We start from the raw sequence: 22,729 nt of genomic DNA, 5'->3' as shown, positions 1-22,729 counted from the left end.
CACAGTAGAATGGAAAAAGAAAAGCAAAGGTCTTCCTTCCTAGGGGTTGGCTCCAGGAATACAACACAGAGATACCTAAATCTCTGAACTGGAAGTCCTTTATAAGAACTGAAATGTATTTGCTTATAACTACTGAAGTTCTTCTAAATGTTTTGTCATATCTAGACTATTTCTAGTATATAATCAATACCAACAACAGAAATGTTATGCAAATAGTTGTTACACTGCATTAGTTAGGAAATATTGAGAAGATGTCTACATAGTCACTAAAGATAGAAATGCATTTGGGATGTTACTGTTCAGTGACTGAATCTATGGGTTCACACATGGCACTCAGAGGCCAGTCTATATATAAGCACAAAGTGAAACTAGGCAAAACTCTTGCCAGATCAGATTCTAGACTTTTGTCCTGGCAAAAGGAGCTTCTCAACGATGTAGACACTGGATCATTCTCTAATTAAAGAAAAACAAAAAACAGAGGCAATGGTTATTATCTGATAAAATATTATGGACTGGCACAAATGGAAATTTATAGACTAAACAATACTAGCAACCATACTGGGAAAGCACATTAGTATTTTCATGGCACAAGAAGGAAGAGAATTCAGTAATTTGTCCTAAATCCTACAGTATTTTGCAGACTTAAGACTAGAATTTAATATCTAGAATCCAAGTTCAAGTTTCTTCAATTGATGCTGAACTTCCCATTTTACATGAAAAGGGCATATAGCAATTTATCATTCCAGTCCTCCAAGGAACTAAGGTTTTTGTTTGATTGTTTTCTTCTCCTTTTTACTTTTATACATACTCTACTTCTGAGCTCTGCAATGTGAACTCACATCATAGGTTACCAAGTACTCAACACTGCTTAGTAAATAGAAAAGGAATCTTCATTTTCTTTTGACCTTGTTCCTTTACTATTGAAGTGATATTGAATGATGTTGGCATTGGTTATTTTATTTGATTGTCTCTGCAGTTTTAATTCCTGGAAATGTCTGAGAAAGGGTCTTCTGATTCCCAGCTTTCTGATACCTGTTATTGTTACACTGTCTATATACAGAGACTTTTTAACACCCAAACAAAAAAATTAATCCTAAACACCATGTCATCGGTTTCCTTACCCCAAGTCACACTGATCCACAGGTCACCCCAAAATAAAAGCTGGATTGTATTCCACCGAGACATTTTAAAAGGAAAAAAACCTGTCAACTCTTACACAGAGTTCTAAACAGTTATTGATTTCTGTACCTTGCAAACAATACCTATCATCTCTAACGAAGAATGAATTGTGCTAGTCAATCAAGTCTTGTTAGAAATGCACTTTAAGTCTTTTCATACTGACATGATAACTATAAGAAGGTACACAAATTTTAGCAGAAGTTCGGGGAACTCTAATCTCATGAATGTCAGAGTAACCTGTTTTCTCATCCATGTGTGACCAACCGCACGGCCTTGAATTTGTGTATAATGCATTCTTTCTTTCTCCATTACAAAATTAGGAAATTTAAAAAGCGTAGATGAATTTTGTTTTTAGTGTTATTGAGTCCTTTTTGAAATCTGAAACAAAATAGAGAAGACATTTGGGGAACAATGACAAGATGGTACTTACGTGATATGGTTGGATGCTTCTTCTTGGCAGTCAGGTTGGGATTTCAGCTTACATGTCAGGGGCTCACAACAGAGGTTGGTACATTCCTACAAAGAACAAATAAGACAATCCTTGAGTGGTGGCTCACGCCTTTAATCCCACACTTGGGAGGCAGGCAGAGGCAAGCAAATTTCTGTGAGTTCGAGGCCAGCCTGGTCTATAAGAGCTAGTTCCAGGACAGTTTCCAAAAACAATGGAGAAACCCTGTCTCAAAAGAAAAAAAAAAAAAAAAAAAAAAACCAAACCAAAACAAAACGAAACAAAACAAAACAAAAAAAAAAAAAAAAAAAAAAAACCACCACCACCACCAACAAAAATAATAAATAAAGATTTCATGTCTAGTATAAATTTCACAGAACATATTTTGATCATATTTAGCCCTGATATTCCTTCCCAGATCCACCCTGTCCCTTTCCATTCTCTCTTAACCTCATGTCCTTTTTTGTTTTTTGTTTTTGAGACAGAGTCTGTCTATGTAGTCCTGACTGTTCTAGAACTTCCTTTGGAGACTAGTTGACCTTGTACTCACAGATCTGCCTGCCTTTGCCTCCTGAGTGTTGCCATCAGGCCTAGCTTTATTTTACTTTTAATAACTCATATGCCCCTAAGTGAGGGCTATCCACTGCAGTGCAATCAAATTTTATGGGGTAACAAATTGCTTACTGATTGGACACAGAGGAAACTCATACTTGGCACTGGAAATCTAGTCAAAAATCCATGGCTGAGCAGCTTACGGGGCCCAAGGTTAAAACTGCTAGCTGGACATAATCAAATTTCTCTCTAAATTCATATTAGTGCAGTTCTCAGGCCTTATCAGAGAAGTTTACCTGTTTAAACTTACTTCCTCTGCTGTACTAATTCCAGTGATCATAACCAGGGAAAGTCAATAATAGGAATAAATGTTATGCTCAGTGAACACTGTCATTAAAGACCAAGAAGGGAAAAATGGCAAAGAATTTGGTCAAAAGAATTTTTCTTGAAAGCATTGCACTTAAATCTGTTGAAAGTTTCAAGGATGAACATTTCTGTACTATCCAGTTGAAATAGATTTTTTTTTCCATGACTGGATAACAATATTTATTGTTGAAATTTGTCTTCATCTCTCTCTCTCTCTCTCTCTCTCTCTCTCTCTCTCTCTCTCTCTCTCTCTCTCTTTCTCTCTGTCACACACACACGCACATGCACACACACACACACACACAGGTCAGATGCATGTGCACACACAAATGCATGCACTATATTATTTAAACTCCAGTTTATCACTATAATACCTCAACTATGTGACTTTTCTTACTCTAAAATGTAATTGTTGCCTGATCATACAGAGGACAGAGATGGGCAGCATTCCTCCCTCTCCCCACTCTCCCCACTCAGTGCTCACACACTGTCGGCCCACGCACCGCTGCCGTGCCCACTCTCTGCTGCCATTCAACTGCCTAGGCAGTGTCAGGCTGGACTGGCCTCTGAGCAGAGGAAAAAAGTGCTGGTCCTTGAAGCACATGTGGGGAAACCATGGTTACCATGCTCGAGCCCCTTCCTTCAGCTAAAGAAAATTTAGGACTCCCAAGTGGCTTCCAGGTGGTTGTCTGTCATTGGCTGCACCTTTGCCCAGTTTCCCTGGGACAGGTGGCAGTGTCTGTACGTATGTGTGCATATGCACATAGACCTTAGAGTGTATATTTAATAAATGCCCATCTGCTCACCCAAGCCCACCAGCCGCTGCCACTGGCTCTCAGAGTACCTGCAGGAGGCAGGTGTGTGAATAGCATATATTTTTACCTGTACTATATCTAGGTGTGTGTACAAATGTGTGTAAGAATAAGCCTTGTATGTAAGCAGCCCCCCTTGTTTTTTTTTTCTGTTGTAATTTTCATTCCAATCTCTCCTGTCCCCCACTTCTACACTCTTATTCCCCAAGGTTCTGAGCCCTGAGCTACAAAGGCCTGGGCCAGCAGAGCAGGATGGGGAGGGCAAGGCTGAGTCAGACCACCTGGAGGGGCCAGACCCAGCAGATGGTTTGGCAAACCTTGGGTAGGATTCAAGGGCATTGGGGACATCCTCTGTCTGGTGCATGCTGCAGGGGTCCCCCAGCTGAAGCAAGGACTGCTCTGGGAGAATGTTCTAGCTTGGTTGCTCGCTCTGTGACCTTGGGCAAGTCACTTGACCTCTGTGTGCCTCAATTTCCTCCTCTGTAAAATGGGGACAGTCCCTCACAGGTATGTTGTGATAATAATGTGTAAAACAAAATGAAATCCATCAAATTAAGGGACTTGAGGGACAATTGCTGATATTTTGCTAAGTAGCAAAATTAGTAGATAATTTTGGCAGCCAAAACTGAAGCACTTAAACATGACTTTGTATTTATGTATGCTGTGGATAAATGATAGATCATCATCATAAAGAAATATAGATAACAAATAGCCAAAAATACCTGCCCAATAAAATGAAGGATGGAGCAAAGATTATCATTGTTTATGGGAAATTTACTAACTACCATGAGACATGGATAAGATATGAAGACATAAAAACTAAAAAGCATAAACTATATTGTCATTATGTATGGGATATAATTCCCTACATAGAATAAATTGGGGTCAACTCTTATGAACACTTGATAAGTCACTAGGATAATAGTAAACTGGCATCAAAAGTAGCATCAGTGAATTATAATCTGCATCAAAAAGAAAGCCTTAGACAGCACAAAAGGAAATGTGAAAATATTTCCAAATAAGTAATCAAATTCCAACACAACTACATTAAGAATCTGAAACACAATCCAAGCTTCAGAATAGATGCCCTGATGAATAGAAACCTAAGATGCTTTCTATGATAGTCTAAGAGCTATCATAAAAAAATCATGGCTAAATCTCAAGTTTCACCAGTCATTAGCCTGAAACTAAGCAATTTCCCAGTGTCTACAAGAATGTGGCAAAGTGTTCCTTCTTTACATTTGGCTTTGTATGATCATGTAATAAACAGATGCTGGTGTTTTCTTTGTTGTTGTTATTGGTGTGTGTGAGTGTGTGTGTGTGTGTGTGTGTGTGTGTGTGCGCGTGCGTGCATGTATGTGTGTGTGTCTAAAGTTTTTCATAGGGTCATTAACTAAAAGCAAAAGCAAAGTACCAAGCATTAACAAATCTATGTCATACTCTGATATCAAGTTCATCTCCAGGAAGAATTTACAAAGGAACACTGCAAAAAGTAAAGGGGTCTGAAGAGATGGCTCAGCAGCTAAGAGCACTTGCCAAATAATCTCAAGGACTAGGGCTCAGATCCCAACACTTAGGTTTGCCTATTCAAAACCACCTATATCTCCAGTTCCACAGGGTTTGACATCCTTTCTTGGGTCTTCATGTTATATGTGTGTACATAAACACACACACACACACACACACACACACACACACACACCACAAAATCTTTTAAAGAAGAAAATGGAACTACCCCAGTAGTTCTGCTTTAAAATCTTAATAAATACAACTTTAATCCTTTTGTATTTTGATACCTCAGGAGAGCCACAGTCACAGCCTTCTCCTGCTTCCAAAACTTGATTCCCACAGGTTGGTTTTATTGTATTTTTAGGATTAGGTGCCAGCAACAGACACCTTGCATTTCTAGATGAAATGAATCCCTGAAAGAGTGAGCGACTGGCAGTACTGAAATCCTTGGGGAATTTTGAACTGAAATAGGAAAAAAATAGAATAGAATTATATACAGTATAGAAACTTGTGAGTGATAAGTAAACAGAGGAATCTAATGGATCTCACTTTGGAACCCAGTTCAGTGGGAACTCCAAATTTAGTCACTGTCAGAACATCTTTATGCTGCCAATGAAGAAGCTGTAGTCTGAATTAATAGGATACCCAGCCTTTGTGAGAAGGTACCCCTACCACATGTGCATAGCACATCTATTTAGGAATGGGGATTTTCCTTTTACTTTGGGATGATACCATCTTACCTCAGGTACTGATTCATCACACAGCTGCCAGAGGGACACTTGGTACTGTATACAACATCCTTCATACCGAGGGCATGACCCAACTCATGTGACATCACTGCTACAAGAGCCACATTATCCTTTCCTTTAGCCTGGACAAATAGAAGTGCCTGTTACTTCTTACCTTATTCAGTTACTTCTCAGTCCTTTTCAATGAGTAATGCCTAATATGAATACTTGGGAGAGGAAGAACAGTGTATTCTTAAGTTCATTTTATGGCCATTGCTTTTTGCCCTGTGTATTTGAAATGATTGGCTCCTAAGAATAGTCAGTGCTCAAGCTCAATGAGTGAATACCGAGCTACATTCTCTATGGAATATGCTATTAGGTGCCATGATATGGACACACATCTGTAAAATTGTGGTTGAAATTTGTATGCCATTGTTTCCAATGGGCACATGATACCTTACATGCACACTTTTCCTTATATATCCTCTGACCAACTGTACCAAAAGATTCATTTAGAGATATTGGAGGCTACAGAGGGACACTGGTTGCTCTTTTTGTCTCAACATTGTTGTCCTTGTTCTTTAATACAAACTGAAATACAAAGCCTTTGCAAGGCTAACATTTTGTAGTCCAAGGACTCTTCAGTGCAATAGTCTAAAATGGTTTCATTTGTACTTTGATTAATCAGTTCAGTTGGTGGTCATGGTGTTTACTCTGGTGTAAGACATGATGCTCATCTTCATAGAGATGGAATCATAGGATATCTTAGTAGAAGTATACAAACCTCAATAACAGACACTGAAGATGAAGTACACAAGGAATTTGCAGCTGCCATTCCTACACGTTTATAAAGGAATCCAGATCCACTGTGTGAAAAGTAGAGAATCCCAATCACAATCTGACTCTGGAAACCAGCAGCGTATGGGAATGATATTATAGACCTCCCTTGTTTCCCCTTGTCTTCTGTATGTTAATGAGGGCTCAGCATAGCTTCTACTATATCACAGCCCCATAATTACAGATGGTTATTTTCCATCCAAGACCATGTTTTATTAATCTTATAGGGACCTTCAAATAATTTATGGGTCAATTGCCAGTGGTTGTAATTGGTAATCAAGACTTACAATTTGCTGGAGAGATATGAGTGAGCAGAAATTCTTGTCAAGCAACCCTGGATATAATCACCCAATCTGCATTTGTATCCCTTCCCTGGCAAGAAGGAATTCACCTGAGAAGCTGGGCATGGTTATGAGTCTTCCTTTTTCCCAGGTTTGAGTGATGCCATGTCACAAAGTTTTGGAATGTGGTACCAATCCTGGGTTCCACCTTTATCTTATCATTGTCAGACCAGATTTCCATATCCACCAAAGACACTTGAATATCTATGGTTTTGTAAATCTGTGGAAAGAGCATTTTTTTTTCTTCATGAAAACACTCAGGATTAGTTTCTGCACTCTTGATGGCCACAAGTGACAGATAAAGAGATGCAATAGATATCATGAATTTCCATCTTGAAAACAGAAGTTCTAGAAGATAGCTTTGTTACTGTATATGATTCTCACTGATGAGCTCCTACTCTTATGTGACTCTTAGCCCCATACAGTGGAAGTCACAGGGAAGCCCAAGCACAGGTTTGAAAACATATATACATGACAAATGCCTTACCACATTGAGCAGATCCAGCACCTCAAACAGAAAGCTTCTTATCCGAGTCACATTCCCATTATACATCTTATACTGAAAAACACAAAATGTAATAATACAAAATTAACATAGAAAATTGAAGGGAGAAGGCTGATGGGTGCAGGATTAAATAGAAAGTACACAAAGTATAACATAGTTAGCATCTAATAAATCTATGGCTGCCTTGCATTAGATTCTATTTGAACAAATTCTACTTCAAATATAGAGGTTTTGAGAAGGTCAAAATTAGGCATTCATCATAATGTCTTTCATCTTTCTCTTTGTTTTGTTTGGTTTGACATGAGGTAGGTTCTCACTATGCAGTCAAGATGCTTTTAAACTTATGTTTTCCCTGCTTTAGGTTTCTAGTCTTGGACTATAAGGTTAGAACTGGGTTTTCTTATTGGTCTTTAAGTTGAATACTCAAATTAATTGTTTAAATATTTTTATCCATTCAATATTAATTCAGGTTTCATTATGAGGTAACATATGCTATAGCTTCTCTGTATTTATATTTTTAAAGTTGTGTATAGCTTTGTGTTCATATTTACATATTACCTATTACACTAATTTTTATATTTTATGGTAAAATAGTAAAGCAATCTAATACTTTAGCAAAACATTTTCTTTATTTTTCTAGTAAAATATTTTTCTTTAATTTTTATAGTTATACGCTGGTTAGATTTGTCTACTTGACATCATATAGAGTCACTTAAGAACAACCTTAGTTGAAGAACAGCCTTCCAAAGACTGGACTGTGGGAATCTCTGTGGAGCATTTTCTTGATTTCTTATTGATATGGGAAGGCCCAGTTCACTGTGGGCTGTCTCACCCCTTGGCAGGTGGACATGGGCTGTATAGCTCAGCAAGCCAGGAAAGTAAGCCAGTAACTGTGTTTCTGCATGGTCCACCTCAGACCCTGTCTTGAGTTTCTACCTTAGCTTCCCTAGACAATGGGCTATATAGGCTAAATAAACCCTTCCCTCCCCAAGGTGCTTTTGGTCATGGTGTTTACCATAGAAACAGAAAACAAACTAGAACATAGGTGTATGATATTAAGTCTATTGTAATTATATAAATATTTGGTGACTGATTGAAAATAAATGGCATGGGGTGTGTAAAAACTAGTCAACAAAGCAACCAAGACATCTAAATGAACAAAAACACATTGCTAACTAAACAATTTATAGCTTCTTTCTCTTTTAGTTGACTTGTAAGTTGAGAGAACTAAGAAAGGGATACCCATTGTTTGTACTCACGAAGGCATTATCCAGCACCAAGAAGAGATTAATGTATTTCTGTCCTTGGAAATCTTTCTGTTTTAAAAAATAAACAAGAGAACCTCATTAATAATCATCTCTACTGGCAATGATTCAGGCACTTACAATTTTCCCTCCAAAATAAGTTTTTAAAGAAATAAGTAAACAGAGACTTTGCATATGTCTGTCATTTCTGACTGCACCTGTGCACCTTCTATCCTTGTTTAAACAGCCAAAATATATAGGCTGGAAGAAAGCTATACTCACATTTGGGCCTTTCAGTGACCTGGAAATTCGAAGATGGCTTCGTTTCCTGCCGGCATGCTTATCATCATGTTTGTAATTATCTGTGTCTGCTTCCCCTTGGCTGTATGTAAGGACAGCATGTTCCCCCTCATCTGTGCTTTGGAGAGGCTTTATATTATATCTTTTATCACGATGTGTGAAATACCCTCTGTGGGATATAAGATTGTGTTTTAGGATGACCTGACATGTATGCCCATCCATACGTCCCATTCAGAAAGGAGGGATAACTCTCCTCCATTCCAGTTTTATACATAGATTTTTCAGTCATAGACCTTGCAAACGACACATATTCATTCAAATTACAATCAGTATATGCTCAGTATTGAAAGGAAGCCTATGCCATCAGGCACTGGAGTCAATAATTAAAAACAAGACCTCATGAAATAGAAATGCCTCTGTACAGCAAAGGATACCATCATTCAGACAAAGTGACAGGCTACAGAATAGGAAGACATTTTTACTAACTACACACCCAATAGAGGGCTAATATCCAAAATATATGAAGAACTCAAAGAACAGCTATTAAAGAAAAAAAATTAAAATAGGTTAAAGATCTAAACAGAAAATCCTCAAAAATGAAAATCAAATGACTGATAAACACTTAAATATTCAACATTTTTAGCCATCAGGGAAATGAAAATCAAGATTACTTTGAGATTTCATCTTATACATGTCAGAATGGCTAAGGTCAATAAAAGAAATGACAGTTCATTTTGGCAAGGATGTGGAGTAAGGGGAGCACGCATCCATTGCTGGTGGTAGTGAAAACATGTACAGCCACTATAGAAATCAGTTTGTCAGTTCCTCAGAATGGTGGGAATTGATCTACTTTAAGATTCAGCTACTAGATGAGGACTCTATGATGTGGATAAGTTAGTTGTTGATCTCATCACCCACAACTAAACACTGAGCCGAACTGGAATCCAAATGCAGAGAGGGAGGACAAGGCTACAGAAACACATAGAGATAGCTGACCTGAACAAGGAGGAGCTAATGGGCCCCCAGACTAATAGCTGGGAATCCAGCATGGGACTGACTCAGACTCCCTGAACATGGGTCTCAGCTAAAGGGACCTCGGACAGTGGAACCAGGATGTATACCTAGTGCACAAAAGAACTTTGGGAGCACATTCCTCATGGAGGGATATTCCCTTAACCTAGAGGCAGGAGAGAAGGCCTAGTCCCTACTCCAAATGACTTTACAGATTTAGATGATCCCTCCTGGAAGGCATCACCCTACATGTGGAGTGAAGGGATGGGAGGGAAGAGGGGTTTGGGGGGCATGAGAGGGTGGGAGAGAGGGAAAGAGGGAGGGAGGGAGAGGGAACAGAGGGATATATATATATATATATATATATATATATATATATATATGATCCAGCTATACCTCTGTTAGACACATATCCAAAGGATGCTTCATCTTACCACACAGACACCTGCTCAACCATGTTCATTGCTGCTCTATTCATAATAGCCAGAATTTGGAAACAATTTAGATGTCCCTTAAAGATGAATAGATTTTTTAAAATATGTCACATTTACACCACGGAATAGTACTCAACTGTTAAAATATAGCATCATGAAATTTGCAGGTCAATGGATGGAACCGGGGGGGGGGGGAACATCCTGAGTGAAGTATCTCAGACACAGAAAGAAAATAAGGTATGTATTTGTTTATATGTGGATATTAACTATTGTGTCAATGATAACCAAGCCGCAACCTGTAGAATCACAGAGGTTAGGTATAGAATAAAATACTAAGGGGAAATATCCCTCTAGGTAGAATAGATAATTATGGATGGGTGACAGAGACTGAAATGGGAAGTTCAACAGGGGGAGGAGAGAGAAGGGAGAACAGGAGAGAGAATATGGGGAGAGACAGCTAAAATTAAGGGCCATTTAAGGTGTAGTATGAAATCTTAATGCAGTAAAATGTATACATATATGAATGGGCTCTAGATGAAATCACCAAATAATGGAGATGAAGAGACAAAGCCACAACTCACCACCTCTTGTTACCAAATGAAGCCTCCCAGGGATTAGGCAAAGAGTCTCATTGGAGCTCCCAAATAATCCAGGCTGTTGCCAAGAATATAGGATGCTCTCTACAACTGACAATAGCGCCCCGTTGCTGGAGACAGCACTACACACCTCACTGAAGGTGGGGGAGTGGAGCTGGTGCACACATAGAGTCTTCATCCTTGAGTTATCATCATCTTTGGTACAGGAAGATACTCTGCATGCTACCAAATGAGAATCATAAACACCAGCACAGCAACGAACCCTTTGATCTACAATGGTGCCCTGCCTGCTAGATATGCTAGTGCAATGGTGGCATAAAACTCATGGAAGTAACCAGCCAATATTTAATTAGACTGAAGGCCAACTCCATGAGATAACCAACACTGCTTGGGTGACCAGGAACCTAAGACTAGATAGCTCAGGGACCTAGGGTAAAAAAAAATACTACTGTTCTAAACACAATCGTAGCTATAAAATGAATCCTAATTACATCCTGCTATACTCATAGACCAGTGTCTTTCTCAGTCATCATCAGAGAAACTTCCTCCTGAAGCAGATGGGAACAAATGCAGGGGTCCACAGCCACCTATTATGCCTAGAGTGAGAGACCTGCTACCAATCAGTTCTTCCCTCTCCTTAGGGCTTAAGGAACCCTGGGGAAGAAGAGGCAGAAAGAATGTAAGAACCAGAGGGGAGGATACAGGACCCCAATTTCAAAAGGCCTTCTAAATCAGCAAGATGGAGGCACATGCCAGCTCCCAAAGACAGGTAGCATGGACAGGCAGGGCCTGCACAGGTCTGTACCAATAGGGTCCTAGAGCTAAGAGAAGTAGAAATATGTCCCCATCACTAACTCACAAGCCATCTCTTTTGATAACCACTTGCAAATGAAAATTTGGATTTCTCTAAAATAGTCTCACTGGGGAAAGTAACTACTCTTAAGTAGGCTGCATGCTCAGCTACCTGCCAGCAGAAAAAAAACTTGACGGTGTCACTGGAGGTTTTTGTCTCATGATGCCATTATTTGACCCATTTTGCTCTTTTTACATTATATGTCCTTTGCATATATATTCATGGCTTCCAGTTTAGTGGATTTTACAGCATTCCTGAGTGTGAGAATAAGTGGGTGTCTGTGTCTATATCTGTTTCCTGTGTCTCTTCTTGTGCCCTTTTCCTTCTGTTTTTTGTTTGTTTGTTTGTTTGTTTTGTTTTATCCTATTCCTATGTATTGGTTTTTGTTTGTAACATAGTATAGTATAATATACTATAGTTATTCCTTAGAAGCCTGTTTATTTTCTAATGAGAAACAGAAAGGAAGTAGAACTGGATGGTTAAAGAACTGGGAGGGGTAAATTGAGGGATGGTCATAAACAGGATGTATTATTTGGGTGGAGAGGCTGTTTTCAATAAAAGTGAAAAAAAAGAAAAAGAAAGTCTATGTCATTTACCAGAGTAAGCTCAAGAATTACTAAAATGAAGAATTCCATAGAATTTGGATTTAACATAAGTAAGATAAATATTCTTCAATAGTTTCTGTTTATAAAATATTCCTTGTCAGTTTCTATGAACAGAGTGGAGAATGGAGTAAATGACTATTTAGACACCCAGAACCCTAGAAAGAACAACAAAAAGTTCATTTAGAGTAGCTGGGTTACAAATTGGGACTAGGAATAGCTCAAAGACACTTACTACGATGACAATTAGCTAAGAAATAAAAAATTACTATGTGTGTTCCCATATTGTAAAGCTGATGTAAAAGCCAATAAAATCTATGTCCATGGAGGCATTCTATAATGTAGTGATGTTATGTTAAATATGAACCATGCTGGAATAACTATTACATATTTTATTTTATGTTTTAATCACATGAGAGATATAAAACTACACACATGACTTGTTAAGAAAATATGACCCAATTGTTTCCAGGAGTGAAGTAGATGAACTTGGTAATGGACACATATGTCATTGAGGTCCAGTGTTAAGCTTTGATAGAGTGGGACCTGACTTATGGAACAGTGACTGTACCATGATAGTTTCTTCATTTTAACCACATAATTCAGTGACTTATGGATTAATGATGAACAAAAACAATCCAAATAGGAAGAAGAAAACAGAAGACATGAGAAGTACTTAAGGCTCTGTGACAAGAAGTCATTTAGTGTTTAATATGTGCTGTGACAGTTCTCACCTCAGTCCATCACATGTACTGATACTGGCAAAAGTGTCCCTTGCATTCAGGATGTAGCCTTCATAGTAGCAGGGTTTCTGTAGTAGAAAATATATTTAGCTGTATAAATTTAGACATTTTACACACACACACACACACACACACACACACACAAATAAATAAATATTTTTAAATGACTTTGTTTAAGTATGTGGGAATTTCTAATTGAGTGTAGGTGTATTAGCATTGCATGTATGAGTGTTACTGTGCGTTCACTCCTATCTTTAAATCTGTCTCCCTGGCCATGGATAATCACTTCTATTTCAAGTCACTTGATGCATTTAAAAACTTTCCTCAGACCTATGTATTTGACAAAGTAAATGGTAGATCCCATGATGGATTCATAGCCTACCACATCCTGAGAGTGTCTGGTTGCCTCTTCTCCTTTGGGTGAGTAAGATGTTTCAGTGTTGTCTGGCCCCAGAAGATGCCTGCAGAGAGTAGAAAGCTGCATAAGTCACTCATGATACCAGAAAATACTGATTTATCTGACACCATTTTCTGTACTATGGGAATAACTGTGTATACAGTTGACTTTAGACCATTAATCTTTTTCTAACACTGGGACTTTCCTACAAACATAAATCAAAGCATGTAGTTAACTTTGAAGGGGGAATTCACTCAATTAATTTTCTATTGCAGATTTAGCTTCAAACATGAGTGGGTAGAGCTGTGATAGGATTCTTTGGAGCAAGAAAACAGTCTTTGGAGGGTGCTGAGTCATAGGTGTATGTAAGAGACCAACAAAGGAGACTTACTGACTGTTAGAAAACTTGTGCTGTTCCATCCTTCTTTCTCTAGAATCTATAGCTAGGTTGTGTACCCTGATTCAGGCTTATAATTATTATGTATGTGTGGATTAGGGGGAAGGGATTCTGCATATGTGTTTATGTGTAATTGCATATTTTGCAGCATACACATGGAGATCAGATGACACATTCATGTGTGAGTCCTCATCTTGCACCTTGTTTGAGACAGTGTTTCATGATTTTCTCTTGTCTCACTGTGTAAGACAGGCCAGCTTCTGGAGGTTCTACTGTTTCTGTCTCCTATTGGGCATAGGAGCCCTTGTAGACATTTATGGGAGACTGACTTCGGTACCTTCACTTACATGGGAAGACAAAGCCTGGAAGCGTATCCCATGACAGCATTCCTGAATTTGGGATCTTTGGGTGTGTAAGAGTAGGAGAAGTTAGCTGAGCAGGACACATGCTTGCATTCATAACTCTGCTTCTGACTGTGGGTAACATATGACCAGTTGTTTTAAGGTCCTGGCATTGCAATTCCCTGCAATGTTGAACTGCAGCCTGGAACTATAAGCTAAAGCAACCCCTCTCTCCTGTAATGTGATTTTGTCACGGTATTTTATCTCAGCCACAGAAATGAAGCAACAGCCAAGAAGTGCCCCAATATTCTGCTATTACAACCAGTGCTTTCTGGAAGTTAATTGTCCTTACTTGCTTCTCTTTAGGTGGAAGGTAATTTCTTCTCCATTTAGTATGATCTGATATTGAACTTCAGGAGCATATCTTTCCTGAAAATATTTAATGATGTAGTTGTAAGCACATAGTTCTCAGCCAATCTAAAAATTGTAACTATTTTAACATGCCAGTTATGTACACTATGCATTTCTATAGCAGAAATAAAGAAGTTTGAAGCATTTCTCTTACACCTTATCTTTTTTATATCTAAAACAAATGTAATTTGCATATTACTATGGACTTCCTAAAATATAATCACCTGATAATCACACACATTACTCTCTGTATAATTATATAATATATATTTATATAGCAATTATTTATTATCTACATATAGTAATTAATAATTAATATCCACAATTATTATTGATAATAATAAATGTCACAGAATGAGGGCATATCGGCAATATGGTAGCATACTTTTCTACTTTGTAGAAAGGTATAGTCACTGGGGAATGAGTGAGTGGAGAGAAGGCAGACGTGTGAAAAGGCTGAAAGGAAAGAAAGCCCACTTCTAGAACTATCTGCCTTGCTTTTGTCCTTTTCTCCCATGGATTTGAGGACATGTCTAAGAACTTTTACCTTTAGTATTAAGCCAGGAAGTTTCTTCTCTGATGTAAATTATTACTAAGTACTGAGAAGTCATGTGCTGTCTCTCCACCAGAGTTAAGATGAGACTACTGCTTAGGCCAAAGCACCAGCAGCAGCCTCTCCCCTCTCACAGATACTGATAGCCTCCTCACCCCCGTTCTCCCCAGAGCACCTTCTGTGAAGCTCTAACTAACAGACTTCCAGGTACCCAGATTCCCCACCTAAGGACGTAAGCTTACAGCCCGGGACACTTTAAAGGGCTCCCACTGGCCAGTCATCCTGTTTCCTAGTGACCTCCCTTGCTCTGTGGGAATCAAAGAGCTGGGCTGCAGAAACCTGTTATAGAAACCACAACTTCCTCAGAAACCTCTTAGTAGGAACCCCAAAATTTTCCTCTTGAGTCTGATTCCATTTCAGAGACCTGTCATGCAGTCTATCTTTGGGGCTGGGACACCTAGCCATGTTGTTATCTGCCTATTTGTTTATCTGTAGTTCTAATGATGTTTCTAATAAACTTCATACCCCAATAATCCTTCTTGTCCCCCTTGAGTACTACATTCTAGAATCTTCAAAATCAGAACTCATAGATGTACTGCAAGATGAAACTGCTGGATGTTGACTGTAATATCACACTACCATTGAAAGCCCTTCATTTTTGTTTTCAGATGATCGTGAAACATGACTTACCTCTTTGCCATATCTCTCTGTCTGGTTGTTCTCAGTTCCTCTTCTGTGTAAGATGGGTAGTTTTTTAGGATGAACTATGTCATAGAGCTTTAACTCAGGGGTTGACTTTGTATCTATCACTAGAGAAAGCCAGAAAAAGTTAATAAGAATGACTGACAGTGTTTTGATTTGTTTGGCTGATTGCTTTGTCCTATGGACATGATTCAACCATTCTGAACAGATTGTTCCTCCTTTTCAACTTTAATGACAAAGGATTGTTTCCTGTCTCTCTAACTACTAGAATGACATGGAAAACTACACCTCCTCATAGAGAGGCAGTTCATCTTGGATCAAGAGCATTGCTTGGTAAACCCAGAATCTGTAGTAACTGAGTGCATTCCTTTGTAGTCTTCTTCAACTTGGAATTTCTTGACTATACTCTCCTAAAATGAGTATTTCCACAAGCAAGCATTACTTTACTCTTAGGAGGGACCTTATTCCCAGAGATTTCATGCCTTTGTTGACAATAAGCCAAGATAACCTTCCTTTACAGTTTTACCCTCAAAACTGTAGATTTCACAGGATATAAAGCTCTTATTAACATCTCTTAAAGAAAGTTTAAAGGAACAGAAAGCACATGGGGGAAATTTTTATAATAAAAGTTTCTTCTTAATGTACTTTAAAGTTTCTTCTTAATGTATTTTAAGTTGTGTTTCTCTTGTTTACAAATGATAAGGAAAGAAATGATCAGAGTCAAAATTTGTGGTTTACTGTCCTAGCTAAAAGGATTAATGAAAGTCACTTTGCCTTCTGTCCTTTATTGTCTTTTTAAAATAGTATAAAAGCTGCACATATAAACTGTGCGAAACTCTGCAGCGCCGTTGTTAGAAAACGAAGGCATATCTTTTCTCTTGTTTTTTTAAATTTTGCAATTATTCACATAAGTCAATCATACCATTGAATACTTGTGTTTCCAAAGCTTTGGGAAAGATTCTTCCTTATTATGGTGGTCAGAGTTCTTTAGAAGTGTGACAATTAACTAAGTTATTGTGCAAACTGCAGCCATAACTGTGACCACATAGTTTATAGAAACTAAGAGGACCTAAAAAATAGGTTTCATTATTGTCTGTTATTCTACTTTACCATCTCTTTGGGAACCTCACTAGGGCTTAACAATTTAAGAAACATATGAGACATACAAAGACTCTAGCCAGCCCTAGATAAAAACCTTCGAATAGTATCATTGAACAAATAGCAAGGATTTTGAGTTTAGGTAAATCCCAGCTATAGTCTTCAACTGTTTCAGCTGGAGATTTACTACGTACATCTTTATGAATGGGAATGTGCAGGCTTCCAGCATTTGAATGTTTAACATGATTGTGATGTCACCCCTAGCAAGATAACCAGTGATGGCACTGGTGCATTTAGCTTATGTATGGTGTAGTAAGAGAGCAGATAATGGTTGTCAAGTTCTTGGTTAGTCTCTCAATAACCAGCTTCAAAGGGAGAAAGAGTTACCTCTCCATGACTCTTCTTGTAACTATGCCCTAGTTTTGAGAATCCTTCCCTACTCCTGAGAAATTTTCCAAGGTACCAATTGATAAATAGCCTTGGTTAATGACTATATTAAATACAATTGTACTTAATACTATAAATGAAAATAGAGAAATAATCAAACATTGTTTCATCTATTTTGAAAAATATCACATAATACATAAACATGATTTTTATTTGGTGAAGTATATAAAATTTGAAAGAGTATATATACCATCACCTATAATTATGTACGTATAAACTCTTATGAATGCATGTAAGTATATAGTTTACTTCAGTGGAGAAAGACACAAGACAAACTGCACTGATCTTCATATTATGAGTGAAAAGGACATTTTTTTTCTCATGGGTATACTCATTAAATGATAGGAATGTTTTTTTATAATATGCCTATACTTACCTTTGGTTTGAATGATGAGCCACAGGACAGAGAGCAGGACCAAAGACATGCTGGTTTCTGTGGGTAGCCGAGAGGTTCCAGGCAGCATAGAGTGGCCAGTTTTATCTTCCTCTAGTTCTCTTTAGAAGTTAAAAAGGAAGTTACTTGTGTGATTAAGGGATGTTTTCTAATTGGGTTGTGAACTGGCCAATGAACTGCAGCATCAAAATCCAGAGAACAGTCCTCCTTTAAGGACAATGTTTACATCTGTTGGGAGGCTCATTAGGGACTCGCCCACAGCTGGACAGCTGCTTGCCTTGAGTTCTACTCTGATAGGAACATGAAGACTGAGACTCAAATATATATTTGGCCTGCATGTATTTTTGTGCACCACACACACATGTGGTGCCTACTGAGGCCAAAAGAGGTTGTTGGGTCTCCTGGAACTGGAGTTATAGATGGTTGCCAGTTGCTATGTGGGTGATTGGAATCATGGAACTTAGGTCCTCTGCAAGAGCAGCTAGTGTTGGGGACCACCAAGCCATCTCCCCAGCCCAAGTGTGTCATCTTAAAAATATAGCACCAAACAAAATCTTGCAAACTTAAATAGTATAAATCACTCTGTTTTCAAATGTAAAAGGAGATTCTGGTAATATCAACTACAAAGTTTCTTTCACCATTCATATGAGATCACACAAACATGTAGGTATACACACACACACACACACACACACACAGAGAGAGAGAGAGAGAGAGAGAGAGAGAGAGAGAGAGAGAACTGCAAAGAAGCCTACATATGTAAATAGTCTCAACAGTGTCACTTTAACCCAGCCACATTCATATGAATCTAACTGAAGTATATAATGAACTCTGCTTCAGCTAAAGTAATATGCCTTTCTCATCACTAAAATTTTGTATTTTCATTCCTTAAATGAAAACATAGAGAAGGATAATAGTTAATCCACTGATGGCTAATAGCAGAAAATGAGCTCTTTTGACATCTGCACAGTTCACTTTGATAAGACTTTTATGCAATGATATAAAGAAGGGCCATCCACGAGCCTTCATCCAGTATCTGAGGAAAAATAAGCAGAGATCCACAGATAAGCACTGAGCTGAACTGGAATCCACTTGTAGAGAGGGAGGAGTGACGAACAAAGTGTTGAAGACCATGCTGGAGAAACCCACAGAAACAGCTGACCTGAACAAGCAAGAGCTCACAGACAGCAGCTGTCTGACAGCTGGGGAACTAACATAGGACTGAACCAGGACCCCTGAATGTGGTGTCAGCTAGGAGGCCTGGGCAGTCTATAGGGCGCTAGCAGTGGAACCAGTGTTTATCCCTAGTATAGGAATGGACTTCAGGAGCCCATTCCCCTTGGAAGGATACTCTCTTGGTTTAGATACATAGGGGAGGGCCTAGGCCCTGCCCCCAAATGATTTGACAGACTTTGATGGATCCCTTATGGAAGGCCTCACCCTCTCTGGGTAGTGGATGGGGAATGGGATAGGGGTCGTTGGGGTGCATGGGAGAATGGAAGTGTCAGGGAACTGGGATTGATATGTAAAATATGATTGCTTCTAATTTAAATAAAATTTATATATAAAAAAAGAATGTCAATCTTACCACATAAATGCTTTAAGGCTCTTGATTTTTTGTATAGGAAAATGGGTATTAGTTTACCACAGGACCCGGCAATCCCCCTCTTAGGCATATACCCAAATGATCCACATCCATGCAACAAAGACATCTGTTCAACTATGTTCATAGTAGCACTATTTGTAATAGCAAGAACCTGGAAGCAACCTAGATGCCCCTCAACTGAAGAATGGATAATGAAGATGTGGCATATCTACACAATGGAATACTACTCTGCAGAAAAAAATAATGGTATCTTGAAATTCACAGGCAAGTGGATGGCACTTGAAGAAACCATCCTGAATGAGGTAATCCAGTCACAAAAAGAGGAACATAGTATGTACTCTCTCATATATGGATTTTAGACCTAGAGCAAAGGATCACCAACCTATAATTCACACTACCAGAAGAACTAGGATACAAGGTGTATTCTAAGAGATTCATATAAAGTCCCTCACAAAACCAGGAAGGGACAAGCCCCCCCCCCCAGAGCACAGGGGAAGGGGGGCAGCGAATGGAGAGAGAAGTAGGAGAAAACGAGGGGGAGGAAAGGAAAACACGTGCGACTAGGAAGATTGAGCCCGGTTAGGAATAGAAGACAGGAAAGAGAGAGAGAGGGAGAGAGACACAGAGAGAGAGACAGAGACAGAGACCAAGAGAAACACAGAGAGAGAGACAGAGAGAGAGAGAGACAGAGAGAGAACATAAAAGAGGGAGCCAATATTGGTTTGAAGATAAAATTGAACACAAAGAAAGGTCTAAAGAACTACAAGACTGCTGCCAACTAACAATTTGAGCTTCCGTGGAAAGGCTACCATAAATGCCCTTCCCAGATAGTGAGATCAACAACTAACTTATCCATGGAGCCCTCATCTAATACCTGTTGGAAACAGGAGCAAACACCCATACATAAACAAACAGAATCGAACTAGAACCCAGATGCAGATGGAGAGAACAAGACCAGGCTGCAGAAACACATAGAGACAGCTTACCTGAACAAGGAGGAGCTAACGCGCCACCAGACTGATAGCTTGGAAGCAAGCATGGGACTGACTCAGGCCCCCCTGAATATGGGTCTCAGCCAGAAGGACTGAGCAGGCTAAGGGACCTCACACAATGGAGCCAGGATGTATCCCTGGTGCATAAAAGGTCCTTGCGAACAAATCCCCCATGGAGGGATAACTGCCTTAACCTAGAGACAGGAGAGAAGCGCTAGCCCTACTTCACAGGACCTGTCAGATCTACATGACCCCAACTGGATGGCATTCCCCTACATATGGAATTGGGTGGGGGATGGGAGGGGAGGGTGGTTAGAGTGCAGATGAGAGAGCAGAGAGGGTAAAAGGGAGGGAGGGAGAGGGAACTGGGATCGACATGTAAAATAATAAATTAAATAAAAAAATGCTTTGACTCCAAAATTTAAGTTCAAGGACAAGTTACTGGGGAAAAGGATTTCTATTTCTGTTTCCACAGAAAATGAAAAGCTGTGGATTCCTTCCAGACTAATGTGGTTTGATTAAGCCAGACTGCCTGAAACAGAGTACCAGGTGATCCTACATTCAAAACAGCTGAACAAAGCAGCCTTGCAGACTACAGCCAGGATTTCTGCATCTTCTTCGAATCCCCCATGACAGCACCCCTTACCAGCAGGAAGTAGTTTGGAAAGAACGACGCCAATTCCCAAATATTGTCTATAAATGTTTGTTTTCATTTAAATGGACTTGGTTATATAAAATAAATAAATTTAAAAAGAAAAGAATCTTGAGTTGAGTGGTGGTAGCTCACACCTTTAATCCCAGGCAGAGGCAGGCAGATCTTTGTGAGTTTGAGGTCAGCCTGGTCTACAGAGTCCAGGACAGTCAATAAACCAATAAACCTTGTCTAAAAAAAAAAAAGAAGAAGAAAAGAAAAGAAAAAAAAAAGAAAGAAAAAATACAATCAAATGAAAAAGAATCTTCATATTCATGATATTCTATAGTAAGATGATACTTAAGGGACTTTGAATATTGCCTTGTGCACAAGTTACATGTAGCTATGTGCATTGCTTTGATTCTTAAGATTAATTTTCAAAAGATGGCAATACATAGTTAAAAAGGACAGATCAATTGGAAGTTATTGTTTCAAAATGACTCAGTGACTGTAGGCAGTTTGCCCCCCACACTAAACTTCCATTTAGAAGAGTTCTCCAGCCTTCAAAGCTAGGACTTCTTACTTCTGACCATACCCTATGTTGTCATTGTAGTCATACTTGAATCTGTGCATCTTTTATCTCTCCTTGAATTGATGCTGTGAAATCTCATATTTCCTTTTACTGGTCCAAAAGATAAGCATTCCACTTTCCCAGTTGTCATTAAAATATTAATAATGTATAATAATTTGTCTTTTAGCATGAAATACTAAGAAGTTCCTGGAATGTCTTAATACTTATCAGTTTCCTGTCTTGCATGTTATTCTCAAGTACTTTAGTATCAAAGAAGCAGATAGAACAAGCAAGAGGGTAAATGGGGGAAGTTGGATGAAGGAAAGGGAAAGGAGAAAATAATGCAATTATATTTTAATGGATTTGGGGATTCCATTCCCTATAGAGGGATATTCTCTGAGCCTAGACACACAGAGGAAGGCCTAGGCCCTTCCCCAAATGATGTAACTGACTTTGATGATACCCCATAAAATGCCTCACCCTTTCTATGGGGCAGAAGTGTGATGGGATGGGGATCGTTTGTGGGCATGGGAGAATGGAAGGGAGAAGGAACTGGGATTAATATATAAAATAAGATTGTTTCTAATTTAAATTTAAAAATATAAAAAAATAAAATACAAAAGTAACAAAGATACTGCAACAAAAAATTTAAAACAAAGATGTAAGTCTAAGAAGCATTTAGCTCATAAAATTGTCGTACTTGTTGATTGGAATCAGCTAAGGGACACAGAAGTCTGGAATGAGTCCAGCATTCAGCTTGACAACTCCATGAGTTTTATAGGTGGCAACTTCCTGTGTGGTGCATGGATAAGAGTTGCAGTCTGTCAACCCATCAAAGCCAGGAGATACATCTCCTGGCATGCCCTTGAGAAGCACAGCATTTTGAAGATCAATGTTTGACAACATTCATTGAACAGACACTTCATGCAAAGACTTTGCAAACAACTCTTTGGGACCCGGTCGATGTTTACTAGATAGCTGAATATCAGTCTATAAATTAAAACTGTGGAAATAACAGTGAAGAAATTGTTTACAAAATGCATCTGGAAGGGATGAGATATGGCCTATGTACAAACTTCTTGTTGAATCTGATTTTCAAGAATCAACTAAACATAGACCTTAACTTACG

General features: G+C 38.7%; 1 protein-coding gene across 1 annotated transcript; it reads right to left on the bottom strand.

Moving 5' to 3' along the window:
* Positions 1-1,605: 1,605 nt before the first annotated feature.
* On the bottom strand, positions 1,606-17,925 carry Adamdec1 (ADAM like decysin 1). The gene is made up of 13 exons (XM_051195457.1): positions 17,783-17,925; positions 15,850-15,968; positions 14,548-14,624; positions 13,443-13,521; positions 13,052-13,128; positions 8,804-8,990; positions 8,537-8,593; positions 7,260-7,331; positions 6,823-6,992; positions 6,379-6,460; positions 5,607-5,737; positions 5,154-5,328; positions 1,606-1,695 (listed from the first exon to the last, which is right to left on the bottom strand). Exons 1-13 carry the CDS (start codon positions 17,868-17,870, stop codon positions 1,606-1,608), a joined length of 1,404 nt encoding a protein of 467 aa, XP_051051414.1. The 5' UTR covers positions 17,871-17,925.
* Between the last annotated feature and the right edge of the window lie 4,804 nt (positions 17,926-22,729).

This window comes from Phodopus roborovskii, unplaced genomic scaffold (assembly GCF_943737965.1).
Source record: "Phodopus roborovskii unplaced genomic scaffold, PHOROB, whole genome shotgun sequence".
In the NCBI taxonomy this organism is placed as follows: domain Eukaryota; kingdom Metazoa; phylum Chordata; class Mammalia; order Rodentia; family Cricetidae; genus Phodopus; species Phodopus roborovskii.
The sequence above is the reverse complement of the archived record's forward strand: the minus strand, read 5'-3'. Positions and strand labels throughout refer to the sequence as shown.